The 16261-nt window shown below is 39.4% G+C and overlaps 6 protein-coding genes and 1 non-coding gene across 7 annotated transcripts; 3 read left to right on the forward strand and 4 right to left on the reverse strand.

Annotated features, from left to right (window-relative positions):
* Positions 1–98: 98 nt before the first annotated feature.
* On the reverse strand, positions 99–8412 carry CLUP02_16780 (uncharacterized protein; the record flags this gene model as incomplete). The annotated part of the gene is made up of 9 exons (XM_049295698.1): positions 99–125; positions 187–243; positions 292–348; positions 594–659; positions 764–804; positions 862–1143; positions 8011–8045; positions 8187–8312; positions 8378–8412. 9 exons carry the CDS (start codon positions 8410–8412, stop codon positions 99–101), a joined length of 726 nt encoding a protein of 241 aa, XP_049152845.1.
* A 424-nt stretch (positions 8413–8836) lies between these two features.
* Positions 8837–9103, forward strand: CLUP02_16781 (uncharacterized protein; the record flags this gene model as incomplete). Its single annotated transcript, XM_049295699.1, has 1 exon — positions 8837–9103. The coding sequence occupies one exon, from the start codon at positions 8837–8839 to the stop codon at positions 9101–9103; it is 267 nt and encodes an 88-aa protein (XP_049152846.1).
* A 322-nt stretch (positions 9104–9425) lies between these two features.
* Positions 9426–10134, reverse strand: CLUP02_16782 (uncharacterized protein; the record flags this gene model as incomplete). The annotated part of the gene is made up of 4 exons (XM_049295700.1): positions 9426–9550; positions 9609–9700; positions 9772–9862; positions 9921–10134. The coding sequence occupies 4 exons, from the start codon at positions 10132–10134 to the stop codon at positions 9426–9428; spliced, it is 522 nt and encodes a 173-aa protein (XP_049152847.1).
* Positions 10135–10979: 845 nt separating this feature from the next.
* CLUP02_16783 (uncharacterized protein) lies at positions 10980–12422 on the forward strand (the record flags this gene model as incomplete). The annotated part of the gene is made up of 9 exons (XM_049295701.1): positions 10980–11066; positions 11121–11199; positions 11256–11340; positions 11473–11609; positions 11662–11728; positions 11812–11868; positions 12079–12121; positions 12186–12320; positions 12360–12422. The coding sequence occupies 9 exons, from the start codon at positions 10980–10982 to the stop codon at positions 12420–12422; spliced, it is 753 nt and encodes a 250-aa protein (XP_049152848.1).
* CLUP02_tRNA315 lies at positions 12031–12117 on the reverse strand. The gene has a single exon. It is a non-coding gene; the product is annotated as a tRNA-Gly (tRNA).
* A 33-nt stretch (positions 12423–12455) lies between the features above and the next one.
* On the reverse strand, positions 12456–12848 carry CLUP02_16784 (uncharacterized protein; the record flags this gene model as incomplete). The annotated part of the gene is made up of 1 exon (XM_049295702.1): positions 12456–12848. The coding sequence occupies one exon, from the start codon at positions 12846–12848 to the stop codon at positions 12456–12458; it is 393 nt and encodes a 130-aa protein (XP_049152849.1).
* Positions 12849–13743: 895 nt separating this feature from the next.
* On the forward strand, positions 13744–15962 carry CLUP02_16785 (carboxylesterase; the record flags this gene model as incomplete). The annotated part of the gene is made up of 3 exons (XM_049295703.1): positions 13744–13751; positions 14270–14847; positions 14902–15962. The coding sequence occupies 3 exons, from the start codon at positions 13744–13746 to the stop codon at positions 15960–15962; spliced, it is 1647 nt and encodes a 548-aa protein (XP_049152850.1).
* Between the last annotated feature and the right edge of the window lie 299 nt (positions 15963–16261).

Below are 16261 nucleotides of genomic sequence, written 5' to 3' on the forward strand. Positions count from 1 at the left end.
AGCGACAGTACAATGGTCTCCAGCTTTTCTCCAAATTCTCCGAGATATGAATTTTTTAATTTGCGGATATAGTGGGAATAAATCGGAACAACGCCTGATTAGTTCTTCCCCCGCACTCGGATGTACTATCGCCTTGTAGCAGTCGATGGGATATGACCGCCACAACATCGCACAGTCGCTTCTTACTGTCACGACCCAACGTGCATGACCAAGACCAGGGTCTGCCCCGCAGGCTTGCGGCGGCTGCGGCACACCACATGTGCAAGCAGACGGGAACATAGGGTGACTCACGCGGAACGGAAGAACTATGGCAAAGTCACGTGCAGATGAGATAAGATCAATGAGCGCCTGCGCCATAGTGAGCACTCACCAATCCACTAAGCGATCACTCGACAAACAAGGTGATCACCAACAAAGGATATGTTCAGGAACAGGACTTATATATAGGATGGACTTAAGCCGGGCTCAAGAACAGACTTCTATAGCTTCTTCAGCAATCAATTTAGTATTCGATCTCACGATCACTTTCAGCTATCTTAACTAAGAATCCCTCTGATAAGATTACGATTAACCACCAAAGCCTTACGACTTACAGCACATAGCTTCAGGGAAGCTGTCACGGCCACGACACTATTTGGTACCCGCAGCCTCAACTTCTGCTAACATACCTCACTACGACCAGCTGGCCGTAACACGATAAAGCCCCTAGGTAAAACACCTTCCTCTAGCATTTAAAGTACTCCCCGCCCACTCTACAGATCACCTGTCCATTGGCAAGCTGAGTATGAGCTCCGTCGGTGACAACTATTTCAAGATCAGTTCTGGTATGATTTCAAAGATAAGTACGACTTAGTTTCTTACTGCGCGGTGTAGTGACAACAGCAACATCCATAGACTTGTACTCGTCGGTTTCGGTGCACTGAATCCATCTCCAGGAGATGGTCTGGCGGCCGGGGAAGCCCAACTCGGTGGTGCGGTGTCTCAAAGCCCATTCGATATCCCCTTTGCTAACGCGCTGAGTATTTGATCTATGGGCGCCCCAGCACCATGTAGTTTCGGCGGCTACAATGAGTTGCGCGCCGAGAAGTGTTAAGATGGCAGCTGTTGGTATACACGTAGGCAGGTCAGACCTTTTGGTCGCGACTAGGTTAATAGGTCAGTATAGGTCTATTGCGTGTGTGTAAGAGGGGAAGATCGTGGGCAGAGCCCGCGGTCCCTCAGTGGGTATAGGTAGGTAGAAGGGTCCGTCTGCACGGGCCCAGACTACCTACCTACTACCCCTACCTAACTACCTAATAGGGCCCCTTTTCTACCTCGTAATTTAATATTAGTAGTCTTTTACTTTTATAATAAAAAAGGCTAGAATAGGGGCTAGGTCCCCCGCTAGTAAAAACTAATAATAAAATCTATAATTAATCTTTTATTTAAAAATACCTAAAGCTATATATTAAAATTTTAGTATAACTTTTATTATAATTATTTATATAAAAATTTTAGTATCCCCTCTTTTTAATTACTTCTTAATCTTTAATATATATAATTTATATACTTAAACTTTTTAGAAATTGTTAAATCTAGCGTAGTTAAAAAAGAGCTTTTTATTAATCTAACTACGCCCTAAATACGTGCGTTTTTCTCTAAGCTAAAGTTTAAAAAGCGTATACGTTTACTAAATAACTTACTACTTATAATATATTACTATTTTAACTACGTATTACTTATCTTTCTATTTTAACTAGAATAATTCCTTTACTAACGAATCGTTCGAGGGACTTATTTAGTATATTCTTTATAAACTTATTAACTAAGTTATTATTATTACTAATCTAACGGATCTCGTAGAGCTCGCGGCGTTCGTATAATTATCTAAACACTATAATATTTATTATAAAGCGCTTTTCCTTCGTAGTACTTAGCTTAATAAAGTATTTATATAGTAAATATAAATTTATATAAACTATAGTAAGGATTTTTAGAACGTTAAGTTATTTAATAATAAGGTCTAGGGTAGTTAAGATAGTATAAGTAACGTTAACGCTTACAACTATTTTATAAACCTCTAATACTAATACGCTCTAAGTAATCCTTTTACTTTTCGTAAAGCTATAGTAAATAATATTACTATTAATTATAAAGCTCTCGTTAGTCTATTCTTTATTTATAAGGATAATAATATAACTTAGTTATAAAGTATAATTAGTATTATTTATAAATAACCTATTTATAAAAACGAAGAGTTTAGTTATAGTTAGATTTAATAATACGAATATAAGCCCTCGGTCTAAGTAATCTATTTATTATTTAATATAACGGTTTAGTATAGCGTAGTTAATAAATAATAAATTTACTTAGTATTAAGTAGTAAACGACGTATTAAAAGCTATTTCTAATTAGTAAATTAATATAATATAAGTATTTTAAGCTCGCTACTTAACGAATTATTATTTAGTATTTAATACCGAGGGGTTAACCTACTTAAGCTTCTTCTTTTAGTTCTTCTATTTAAGTACTATATTAATACTTTTTAATAAAATAATCCCGCTATTAAAAATAAGCGGCTCGTTAGTTAATAGTTACTACTTTAGTTTAGTTAATAACTTAGCGCGCTTAAGCTCGGTTTCTTCTTTTTAACTAAAAGTTTTATTTAATAATTTAATAGTATTATCGGTTTATATACTAATAATACTAAATAATCCGCTTTTTTTTATCGAGATTAATAAGTATAGATCGAATATAGATATTATTATTTAAAGTATTTTTAAATAATACTTACTATATATTACTTATTAATAAGTACTAGATTTTATAAAACTATATAATAACTATACGACGTATAAAATAGTACCCTTAGGGTATAAATAACGGATCTAAGCTAGTAATTAAATAAAAACCTTATAATAAAGAGGTTAGCTTGATTATATATATACTTAAGTAATATTTTATAACTAAATAACGTAGCCTTCCCGGATTAGGGTCGGGGCTAGGGTAAGGATTAAACGTTAACTAGTTCTTTAAATTATTAATAACTACGTAAAGATCTCCTTTTTTTTTTTATTATTATACCCTTATATAACTAAGTAAGACTTTTTAATAAAGTTAAGTCCTAGGTTTTTAATTTTATTAATAAATCGAGACTTAAATATCCTTATATCCCTATATTTAGGGCTAAGTTAGACGAATTTAATTACCCCTCTCTTTACTAATCTTAAAAGCTCTTTATTAATAGATTTTATAAAGGGTATTCTTAAAATAATAATAATACTCTTATTACGGAGCTTAGTAACTAGCTTAAAATTTACTTTTTTTTAAAATATAAAGTAAGTCATAGTTATAAAAGTATTACTATAACTACGCCGTATTAATATTATTTTAATCCTTTTATTTTATAATAGAGGGTCGTTATTAATTATAATAACGATCTTATTAAGGACTTTATTTATAGCGGCGCTATTATTAGTTAATTAGTTAATTACGGGGATTAGTAAATAGTTAACGTATTTTATTATTATAACTAGTAGCTCGGGGTCGACCTTTTTTAAGTATTAGGGTTTAACTATAGTAGCCTAGAAGCTTATTAAGCCGTAAAGTAATTCTATTACGTAAGTAATACTATTTATTAAAACGAGCTTAAATAGGCCTTTCTATCCCTTACCTTCTTACTAGACTTTAATATCTAACTATAATAATAAATTAATAGTATAAGAAATATTTAGTCCGTTTTAAGTAGCTAGTACTTTACTTACTTACTTATTAATATAAAGTTTACGGACTTTTTTTATTACTTTCTTAACTACTTTTATACATTAAGTAATATTTAGTAATAGTAGAGATTTATTAAAAGTACGTAGAAAAGCTCTAAAAACGAGGAGTATAAGAACGAGGCTATTTAGGCTAACTATATTATTAATTATCTTAATTACGGCCTAAAGTATAGCCTCTACGCTTATTAATAAGCACTTATTTCGAATAATATCGTATACCCTTTTAAGTACTACGTAGTATTTTTTAGCCTTATTAATATTATTATAAGCTTTAATAAATATTTTTTTAACTTTAATAAATATAAATCTAATAAAAGATTTAAACTTTATAGCGCTTAAGTTCTTATTAATATTTATAATAATTTAGTCTAGTAGACCGAGGTAAATATTAATTTAATATAGCTAAAGAGCCTTTTATATATACTTCGTAATTATATCTACGAGGAACCTTATTATTTAAAAAGAAATAGTAGTATTAACGACGTAAAGTATTAGTTAGTTAGTATTTTTATAATTTATTAAGTATATTATGTTAATTACGACTTTATAATTAAAATTATAATTATTTTATAAAGTAAATTTAAATCGGCTAGGGGTAGTAGCGTTAAGTTAGTATTATTAGTAAATCTTCGTAAGCTTTTCGAGGGCTACGATCTTTATATTATTACTAAACTACTAGAGTAGTTTTAAAAAACGAGGAACTAAAGAGTAGCTAAAGCGCTAATATAAGTAGCGTAATTCGCCCTTTATTAGGTAGTTAGTAATAGCTTTTTTATTATCGAGGAGCAGAAGCTAAGGGTATCCCTATTTATAAATAATAAGTATTATAATATCTCTTTTAATTAATAAGTTATTAATATTATTAAAGTATACTCTTAGCTTATTTATATCCCTTAAGTAGTATAAGAAAGGAGTATTAGTTAATAAAACGTAAAAAGTAATATTACTAAATAGGGTATTAATAACTATAGATCTTAATAACTTTATAAGTTTATTATTACTAAATCGAATACTTACCTCGCTAGTTCTAGAGGTATTAAAAATAACTTCGGGTCGTTATTATTATAATACGAGGAGTTAAGGGTAGCCCGTAGTTAAGAATTCTATAGCGCTAGTATTAAGTATAATACTTTAAAAGTCCCCTAACGAGTACTTCTTATTTAATAAAAAAGAGGTCGCTAGTTTTATAAGCTTAGTTAACTCGTTAATAAAAGTAGTATTAATAAAGCTATGCTCTATTACTTAAATAGCGAGGATATTTATAAGGGTTCTATTATTAGTAGTAGTTATAAAGTATATTATTAAAATCTAGACTTCGTCCTCGTAATTATCCTTATAGTTAAAGTCGAGGCTATTAAAGTATTAAATTATAATAATATTATTATTATTATTAATAGGGGCGGTTCCCTTATAAAAAGCGAAGAACTATAAGTATAAGCTCGGTATAAATCTCTTATTTCTTTTTTTATTATTTTTATACTTTTTATATACCTAACGTCGCTCTTTTTTTAAGTACTTAGTTAACTAATAGCCGGTTTTATAATAAATAAAATACTTTTTATTAATAATACCGCGGCCGCGTTAATTCTATTTATTAAATCGGGTCTTTTTATTAAAATTACTATAAGTGCGGTTGGTTTAGTAAGTAATAGGGACCTCTTTATTATAAGTACTATTTTAAAAATACTATTACTATTTATTATAGTTACGCTCTCTTTTTATAATATTAATCGAAGTACTAAGCTAGTAATAAATATTAATAAATATAAGTACCGGGTTAAATATAATAAATCTATATTTTAATATATTATTTACGTAATAGAGGAGTTAGTTACTTATATTAAAAATAGATCCCTAGGTAGCTAGTGCTTTATAAAGAATTATAATATAATTAATTAGCGCTTATAAAATTTATTAGTTCGACTTACTTAAGTTCTTATGAATTATAAAGTATTAATAAAAGTTATAGAGCTTAGTAAAGTAGTTCTAACGGCTTATAAGTAGCTCGAAGTATTCTTAGGTTTTTTAATATATTATATTAAAGCTAAGCGGGTTAGAGGTATTACTAAGTTAGTTAAAATAAAAAGTTAACGCCCTTCCCTTAAGTATGTTTAGGAAAGTACTAGAATAGTATTATTTACTAATTCCCGCCTATTAGTATAGTACTTTAAAAATCCGAAGCTTCTTATTAAAAATATTATACTTCTTACTATTATACTTATTCTTATTATGATAAAACTTAGTAAGGTTAATTAATTAATAAATATTAAGTATAATATTATTTTTAGTTTTTATATTAAAATATAATATCTAACGGGGTAGATTATATTATCAAGTAATAATAACTTTATTTTCTAATTCTTCCTTCTCTTTTTTTTAAAAAAATAGTAGGTCGGTTAGTTAATAATAAGGCTAAGGTTAGAATTTTAATTACTAAAATTAAGCAAGTTAGGGTTATATAAATTCTTTTACTATCTCTTTAACTTATTAAATAAAATCGTTAGTATTTATTAGCTTCGGAAATAGTAAATAAAAAAATAAGGATTATAATATAATATATTAAAGTATTTAATACGGTTATAATAGGCTACGATCTTTTTAAAAATCTAAATAGAAAAGTATTAAGTATTAAGGGCGCTAGCGATCTTTTTTATTATTTAATTACGATTTTTAATCGTTAAATTAATACTATTATTTATAAAAAAGTCTCTTAGCTTCTTAAGAATCGCACTTTTTATTCTTAAAAAGTCCCTTACTTCTTAATTTTAAAAGTCGGTTTTAAAGTCTTTTTATAGCTCCTCGCCCGTTAAGCTATTTTAATAATAATATCTTATTATATAAAAAATAAAAGTATTAAGCTTTTTATTATTTATAAGGGCGAGTATAATATTAAATAAGCCTTATTAAGTTAAGTTAACGTAGTCCTATTAGCGAATTAAAATTAAGTATAGTTCTATAATTTAAGAGTATAGGTAGGCCGGAGGTAATATTAACTAATTATTAGACCCTTTTTACTTATTACTAGGGCCGGTAGTTATTATAATATATTTATAAAATAAGTTATATAGTAAAAGATTATTATAGGATATAATCGTTATATTATAATTATAATACAATATTAGTTAAGTTAAAAAGAATAATAAGTTAGTTATAGCGATCGTTTTAATAGTAGTAAGCGGGTTATTATTACTAATTAGAAAATTCTACTCTTTTAACGAGGTATATAAATAGAAAGTTATTAAGGTCGGTAAAAGGTTATAAAAAGAGAAAAAAGGCCTTTTATAACCGTACTTTTAATAGTAAATAGAGGATTCCGTTAGCTACTAATTAGTAATTCTTTTTAGTACTTCTCGTACTTTATTTTATTAATTTAGTTTTAAAGCTTTTATTAGGTTAGAAAGAGGTAGATTTATTAGTAATATAAAATAGATCCCTATTATTACTATTATTAAAATCTTTTCCTTTTTTTAGTATTTTAAAATACTTCGCTATTAATAAGAGATTTATTATTAACGTATTTATAATTCTAAAGGTTTTATTATTACTAAGCGCTAGTACGCTAATAATTATTAAATTAATTTCTTAGTAATTAATCTCCTCTTATTTATTATTAATTTAAAATAGCGCTTAGTTATAATATATTTAAAATAGATTCTTTTATAAGCGGTTCGATTAGAGGGAAGTTAATAATAGTAATAAGGTTAATAAAAATAATATTAATAATAGAAGTAAGGTTAATAATAATAATAAAGTAATTAATCTTTTTATAGTAATAGTCTTAGTAAAAAAGATCGTACGTAATAGAGCGCGCTTTTAATAACCTATAACTAATTAATTAGTTATTAACTAGTAATAATAAAAGAGAGCTAAAGTAATATAAACTAGGCTACTTATTATTAATTAGATAAATAGAACTAAGTTAATAAGTTAAAATAGTTAGCGAAGTAAGTCGAAGCTATTTCTTTTATAATTATATCCTTACTAACTTATAATAGAAATATATATATAATTTAATTACTAATTAGTATTAGTATATACGTAGGTAAGTTAGACCTTTTGGTTACGACTAGGTTAATAGGTTAGTATAGGTCTATTATGTGTGTGTAGGAGGGGAAGATCGTGGGCAGAGCCCGCGGTCCCTTAGTGGGTATAGGTAGGTGGAAGGGTCCGTCTGCACGGGCCCAGACTGCCTACCTACCACCCCTACCTAACTACCTAATAGGGCCCCTTTTCTGCCTCGTAATCCAACAGCAGCCTTCATTTTGTGACTTGGGCCGAGTTTTACTGGGACTGGGTGTTGTCTCTATAATTCCGTCTATCTTCGGTATGTAATGCTCGGATGGAAGTGAGGATTTCAATGCTAGTAGGTAATTTCGTGTGACCTACCTCTTCTCGTGACAGATATGGTGGGCTTTTTATCTTTACCATGACTGGAACCCAAGTGGTCCAAGTAAGTTATCAATGTCGGAGCTAATATGAAGGCAAAGTTTGTTCAACGGCGTTGTCGAAGCCGACGTTAGATGTAAATTGTTTTTGAAGAGTGCGGGACACCTCCCGTCGGCTCATCTGAAGAGAGTTCTAGCAACTGGGCCTTCTACTTGAAGGACACAACCTACTGCGTAGTAGAATCAAGAGCGGTGTCAATCGCCATAACGCACGAGTCAGACACTAGAAGGCGGATGGCTAAGTAGAGTAAGGGCGGTGGCTTGTGCAAGGAAATAATATGCGTGCGCCTTGGAAATCGACAGATTATTTGGAAATTCTGCCCTTTGCAACTAAGTGGGATGCCGACGGCGTTTTGCGCAGAACCACCGATTGGGCCCAAGCAGAGTCCGTCATAGCTACAGCACGTATCCCAGAAAAGATCCGATTGAACCGGTATAGGGAGGAGGACTCTCGAAGATTTTTGATATTTATTTGTAGCTTTTACCTATTATTTTATTTCTCTCTTCTTTATATTAAGTCTTTAAGTTAATTAAGTTAATATAACAGCGTTTTAATTCCTTGACCAAGGAATTCTCGTCACCTCTGAGCTCCGCGAAATCTTTCTCCCGTCCAAATCACTTGATCGCGTTATGCTTATCCATGCTAGAGATAGCAAGGGCAAACACGTTGGCCTCGACGTGATCTGCAATGCAACAGAACCGTTTTACGAGGACAAGGAAGAAGAGAGCAGCGGAACGACCATGATCAAGTTCGGCCAGGTTGATCATGCTCTTTTGAAGGATTTGAAGGGGTATATGGTGAAGAACGATTTGCAAGTTATGGAGTGTGAGCAGTCATCCTATGACTACAAAAAGGGCAAATCAACGACCGGGTTCATGCCTATGATTTGGGTCTGAAGCTATAGCGTCGGACTATCGCCTCACTTTGACTGAGGTTTTGCAAAGCTTTGAGCTCGCCGCTTGCGTTCCCCTTACTGAGATGCGAAACGGGGTTGTTTGTAAGTTTTTTACAATTATCACAGAGTCGATATTTGTGAACGGTTTGGCAGACACTGATCTAGATGACTTCGTATAACCATTAAACCAACTTTGGGCCTACTTCTCATCTCTTATCCCTATATGCCCTTCAAACTCTCTACCATGAGAAAAGAATACTCCAGTAGCTGCAACGTGTCCTCGAACCATTATGCTGCAACTCGACACTCGGCACCGCTTAAAGCTATCTGTCATCCGCCTCAGAGTGGCCGTAGTTTTGGATCGTCGGTGCTGGATAAGGTGCGTAACCCGGACCTAGAAGCACCGGTAGGAGCTCACTAGCAGCAAAGGCAGTAGTCAGCAATCTGTCTGAACGTGTTTCTCTCTAGTCTTTAGTGGAAGCTAACAAGCATGCACGGGTACGTACTCTTGTCGTTGAAGTTCCAGTTGGAGTCAGCGAGATTGTAGATGCCAGGGTTGACAATATTGACGATGGAGGCTCCCGTGCATCCAGCGTTCCTGTAGGTGTGTTAGTGAAATGAGTCGTTCAGAATAGCTAGAGGGCATGCGTAGTACTAAGAAACACTTACTCCCAGATAGTGCAAGAAGTTCCCGCATCAGGCCCAAGCGATGAAACAACGTCGTTGAAGCCGTTGCCCAAATCGTCTAGATGCAGCCTGACTTTAGCAATAATTCCCATTCCTTGCCGTGATTAGACCCTAGATGAGTATCAACTTACAGCATTGGCCGGTGTTGGACTCCAAGTTCTGGCAACGGCCGGAGAAGTTGGCGTCGGAACAGATGTACAAGTGCGTGATGGCCTGAACCGTATCGCCCTTGGGGTTGCCGACGCTGTCGACGGGGATGTTGACGGGTCCGTTGTCTTCATCTCGGGGGATCACGCCGGCGAAGGCGGCGGTGACCAGGGTGGCGATGGTGAGAACGGAATGCATTTCGGCTTTGTCGTTGACAGAGATAGTGGGAAATATCAAAGAGGCTAGAGACTATGCTTGAAACTGTAAGAGCAGGTGCTGGCTGTGGATGATGAGGTACTTAAGGGGAATGGGTGTGACACGGAGAGGTTAATATACCTCCAAAGATCTCATCTTCACTAGCTTTTCTTGGAAAAGATCCCATCGCGACCAATACCACTTTGAGCCCCCAAAGGTTGGATCTTGAGTCTAGACCGAACACCCCAAAGTTGCCGTTTCCAGTCTGGACGAAGCTACGGAAGTTCCAATATCGGCGCTGACTTGCATTCCATACCTGCAACAGCTTCCTTTCTTGACTCCGGCTACCATACTTGCGCTGACTTGCATCCAATATTCGGAGTCGCGCATGATCCATATATGCTCCAGGGTATCGAGTCATTTCTTGGTATGTCCGTATAGCCTGCTTACGATTCTGTGGCACCTGCCACCTGCGGGTGAACTCCCCTCCGTTATGGTATTGTGAGAAACCTGACAAAGTGGCCTCGGGCCTCGCTAAAGAAGTATCATTTTTCAAGTCAGTCTTAAACAGGAGGAATTGATGACCATGTGCGGTTGGCGTCCAGACTGATAGTTTTGAGACTGTCCAAGCCATAGTTCGATCGTCAGTTGGCGCTCAATACAGTGTACGAGTTATGCCAGTGTCTACCCGATTCAAGCGACATCGTAGAGCTTACAGTGAAGCAACTTCCTGTAGAGCCAATTGCGCATGTACCTAATGTATGTCTCATGCCGCTGTAACTTGGGTTCTAGCAAACTCTCAAAGTACTATTCGTACTTTGATCTGGCCAAGGCGAAACATGTAGATTATGGGCAGGTTCAGGGCCCAATTCAAGACGCACGGCTTGCCTGAAAATGTAGCTGGATTGGCGATGCCTTTCTTGGCTTTGGAAAAGGTCATCAGGACAAGCCTTTGGGGGAAATGATGATTCTGACTGGCCACCTAGTAGGATATTGAGCTGGATAATGTTCCACAAAGGGGACAACACTGTAACATTAATTCACATAAGCAACCGGCTATCTCAACACGTGTGATGACAACATGAAATTGTCTCTTATCCCCTCTCACTCATGCATGGCGATAGTGACGGTTCATATGCACTATGACCCTCACTTCTTCGGGAAAGTCGGTCTAACCGTGCCGCATGCAACTCAAATACCCGGCACGGGGTAAGAGGCATCAGATCCGAAGACCAGTGTCACATATGGGCAGGAAATCACGGATGTAATCTGGGAAATCATTTGATTCGGCCGCGTTTTGTTGTACTGGTGTGCCCGTGTATGCATTCATGAACATTTGAGCCGGCCGACAGACCAAGGCAGCCTCAAGAGGGCAAAGATCACGACGTGGATGCTCGATTCTGTCCCAGCCTGCTTCTATCGCCTGCAGAGTCGTATACACTCGGCTACCTACTGCAAGTCTTTTTTGGAGTCCTGTAGTCAGATACAGGATTCAACTCACCTCTCTCCACTTGGCTTCTTCTTCTCGAGCGACTTGGAATGACTCGAACGGCAAGTACATGGGGACAAGCCTACATATAAATGCGAATACTGGGCGGTCAGTCTGAGTTCACGAAAGAACAATAAAAACACATCCCTCACGTCCAACGATCGAGCTTTACAGTGTGCTTGCACTTGCAGGGACCTGTATTCCCAATATCAACCTGCTTTACACCTCATTGATCGCGAAACTCTAATGTATGATGGCATGCATCCAAAGGTTTCAGCCGAATGCATATAATTAGTTATGCTTCTACATAGACTAGGGTGTTCCTGTGAGCGACTTGGGAGAATTCGTAAAAAGCTCAACAACAAACTCAGAAATGCAGAGAAAAAGCAAAAGGATAATCATCCGCGTGATGCATCCGCCGGTAATCGAAACCGGGTCCCTTGCTAACTAGGTGATAGAATGGAAGGCAAGGATGATAACCACTACACTACAGATGCGGATGTTGGTGTTCGGGAAACACCGGGATTGTTGCCGGGCTGACGCAAAAGGCCACATATGTAGCTAGCTCGTTCCACATCCGTGTCTTTGTCGTGGGATCCACAACATGCAGGCTTTGGAAGTTATTTCATTGAGGCGGGCGATGGGGAAGGGCGCGTTACACAATAAAGGGACTGGACACCCTTGGGTTCCTAATGCGAAGGTACATCACCCTCTATCAACTCTTGAACGTATTTGATAGGACTGGCTATCATTTGATCAAGATTCTTTGATTCGTGGAATTCCGGTCAAGTTTGACGGCTGATCAGTCGATCCATGTTCTCTTCGGCTGATTGTCCTACTCAGAGGCAGGCTCATTCGCCAAGTCAACCTGAAAAACACCCTTCGAGAACCTCACAACCAAGTCCCTTGCCTCCGTCTCTGGATCCTCGACATTCCATCTCTCCTTGTCTGTTTCCCATGTAAACTTGGTTATCCGACGGCTCTTGCCATCATCTCCTGCAGGCTCGACCGTGATCTTGCCCAGAGTGTATCCAGTCCAACTCCGGGCAAAGACGACGCTCTCCTCGCCGTCCTTCTCGAGGTGGACAATGGCCCAGCGGTCGTCCATATCCTGTGGTGTGAGTCCCTTCTTCATGCGCTCCCACCCATCTGCGGGGATGATGCGCGCCTCGTCCCAGCTCGACGAGGCCGGCTTCGAGGGCTCCCACTTTGCGTTATCGTCGCTCATTGTTTTGGTAGATTCCTCGGCGGTGCGGGGTTGTACAGTGCAAATCTGTCGGATGTCGCACGCAAGTATTGATTGAAATTTGACGAAATGGTTCAGGGTGGGACGTCGACGAAGTTGGGCGATGGAATACTGGCCCAAAAGCTGTACGACCTCAGATATATGTAGCTTGGATTGACTAGGCTTCTGCCTGCTCCAGTTTGAGTTTCCCCTCCTCGTTGCCTGCTGATATTGACGCTTGTCCCCAAGCTCTCTTACGAGATGACTCAGACGAGGCATTCTTGTTAGCTTCAACCAGCTTGTCTGCATCTTGCCGTCACAATTGGTCAACGCCTGCCATGCAAAGAAAAATCGGCTACTTGTTCAGCCTTGATGGCCAGAGTGATGATAGCCTATCACTGAATTATGAAGCCGCGACCAAAGACGAGTCCCCTGGAAGCTTGTTTTTGCGCAACCCGACAATCCATGGGCCACTGGCGCGGTTTTAGTCATCAACTATTCGGTGCATCCATAGCTAATCCGTCAAGAGAACAGACTGGATCTATGGGCTCTTGGCAACATCTTCTGTTCATCCGGGAATTCTTCAGCTTATTGTCCGAGGATGCCTTCCAATGGCCATCTCTTCGACTTGTTGTCAGCATCGGATCCGGCGATTGTGAGGTCGACGTCAAAGGCGCGAGTCTGCAGACTTCATTAGCGTTGTAGATTTGGCGAGAAAGACGCCTGAACTCGACGAGGCTTCAGGCCCCGTTCTAGAAGAGGCACGGCTCCAAGGGCTGCCGCCACGGCGAATCCCCTTTTGATCTTGGGCAATGGCCAAAGCTCCAGGAGCACGATGGGTGTTCGTGAAGACGGATGTTTTTTGTCCTGAATGACTGGGACTAACGGCGACCTCAGAATGTCTCGGTAAGCCCTCTCTTTGGTTCCCGACGACCTGGGTTCTTTAGCGTCGCTATCCAGGCGTCCAGGCCTTTCCAAGCACGGCCTTTCCACAAACCGTGAGAAAGGACGGGAAATGGTCCCTTATTACCTCGGTGCTGGCTCGACTCACTCATGGCCTGAGACAGGCACAGCTGCCATGCCAAATGCGGGCGACCTCGTCCGGAAACGGGCCGCTGTGATCTAGCCAGTCTCTAGTTGTCAGCACCGCCTGGAATGGCGTTAGGTCTGGTCAAAGCGCTCGAGCATTTTAGCTTCGTAGGCCACGCGAGATGTGTTAGTCGTCGCCTCGCCGCACAAAGGGTCGATAGTCTCTTGGTGGCGTTAGAGATATCGTCCATCGGTAGCCCCGCGGTCACAATGAAAATCCCAAAGAGGTGGACGATAGTACGAATGAGTAGAACCAGACATAAAACCGGACGAGAAGACCATGGGAAGTGTTTCCAAAGACCAAGAGTATCGACTCCAATTCAACCCTTCTCTAGTATCCAGGGTCTCTACGAACCGTTTATTCTTTTCAACATGGGCATCTCTTCGTGGACCACGTTTCTTCTTTCATCCACATTCTTTCTCCAAGCCCTTGCCGCGCCTGCCAATGCCGGCCCAACGGTTACGATCGCCTCCGGTGTCGTGATTGGCACCACGGCCCAACCCGCATCAGCAACCGGAACCGCCAATGCCTACATGGGAATCCCATTCGCCAAGTCTCCCCCAGAACGGTTCTCTCCTCCCCAGGCCGCGGATGCATGGTCTTCTCCACTGTCGGCTCAAGCTTTCAAGCCAGCATGTATCCAACAATTCGCCGAGAAGGGCAATGCCCAAACGTTGCAGAAGGCCTATTTCGGAAACCCAGCTGGGTCTCTTACCGATGAGAGTGAGGACTGCTTGTACCTCAACGTCTTCACTCCTACGGGTACAACATCTACCAGCAAGAAGGCTGTTATGTTTTGGCTGTTTCCCGGTAACCTTCAGTTTGGCACTGCTAGTCTGCCCATCTACGACGGTAGCTCGCTTGCTGTCTCTCAAGATGTTGTAGTGGTCACGATCAACTACCGCACCAACAGTAAGGGCTCTCTACTCATGACTAGTCACTAGCCGTGCTAACCAGATACTCTAGTCTTTGGCTTCTCCAACTCTCCTGAGATTGCCACTGGATCTCAGAACTCGGGTTACCTTGACCAGCGTTTCGCTCTTCAATGGGTGCAGAGCAACATCGCTCAGTTCGGCGGCGACCCTTCACGCGTCACCATCTTTGGAGAGTCTGCTGGTGGTGAATCTGTGAAGCAGCTCCTCGCCAACCCACCCAGCCCTCTTCCCTTCTCGGCTGCCATCATGGAGTCACAGCAGTCCCTCCTTGTGGGTTCCGGCTCCGACAGTTACTCCAAGGTCCTGAAGAACTTCAACTGCGCCGACATCAAGTGCCTTCGTCAGGTCTCGGCCACAGATATCAAGGCATACATTGAAGCCCAGTCCCTCGTTTTCCCTCCCGTCAACGGTGATGGTACATCCATCAACGACGTCCGCAACAGCATCTCTTCCAAGAAATGGCCCAAGATCCCCGTCATCATGGGTACCACCCTCAACGAGGCCCGCGTCTTCCTCGCTATGGAGGGCTTGAATGACGGAGCCTCTGCCATGAGTTCGGTGCTCTCCCAGATCGGTATCACTTCTGCTATCACAAAGGCCGCCATTACGACCTCCTACGCCGCAAAGGCTATCAACGATCCCTACGTTCTCGCCGACAGAATCATGACCGATGCTATCTTCACTTGCACAACATCTACCTTGGCAAGCTACCTCGCCATCAACGGCTACACTGCCTACCGCTACCGCTACGATCCGGTCTTCGCGTCTACCAGCATCTTCGCCAACCCAGGCTCCTACCACACTAGCGAGATCCCCTCCGTCTTTGGCACATACCCCGCCTACAGCAAGTGGGGTTCAGCGACTGCGCAACAGACGAAGCTCAGTTCCTATATGCAGGGCGTCTGGGGCGGCTTCGCCAAGAACCCCAACGGCGGTGTCGGATGGCCCAAGATCGGAAGCGCTCTTGGCTTTGAGTTGGGACTCTTAGGCTCTGGTTCGTCGAGTGGTGTGACGGTGTCGGCAACCCTTGCGGCGGATTACGCCTGCGCTATATACGCGCCGTTTACGGAAGCCGCCGGTTTTTCTTACTGATTTCCTTGAATTTGAGGGGAGTTTGAAGTTTAAAAGGGTTCAAAGAATGGGAAAGGGCAGTCTACATACGATGTCTCGTTGATAGGAGAATTGATTAAGGACTTAATAATGAGATGTCGTTTGATCCTGTAGCGGTAGAGTAGCTAGCGACAAATTTGTTAGACTAGAATCTACTTCTGTGTCGTCAATTCCCTTGAAGTACCTTTTGCCCCTTTCCTGTTCTTCTTTACCCCGTTCAACATCGTCTCGTTGCAGTGGGCGGCATAAGAGGCGACAGAGTACAGGTATTTTGGCATGAC

The sequence above is a fragment of the Colletotrichum lupini genome, chromosome 9 (assembly GCF_023278565.1).
Source record: "Colletotrichum lupini chromosome 9, complete sequence".
Taxonomy (NCBI): domain Eukaryota; kingdom Fungi; phylum Ascomycota; class Sordariomycetes; order Glomerellales; family Glomerellaceae; genus Colletotrichum; species Colletotrichum lupini.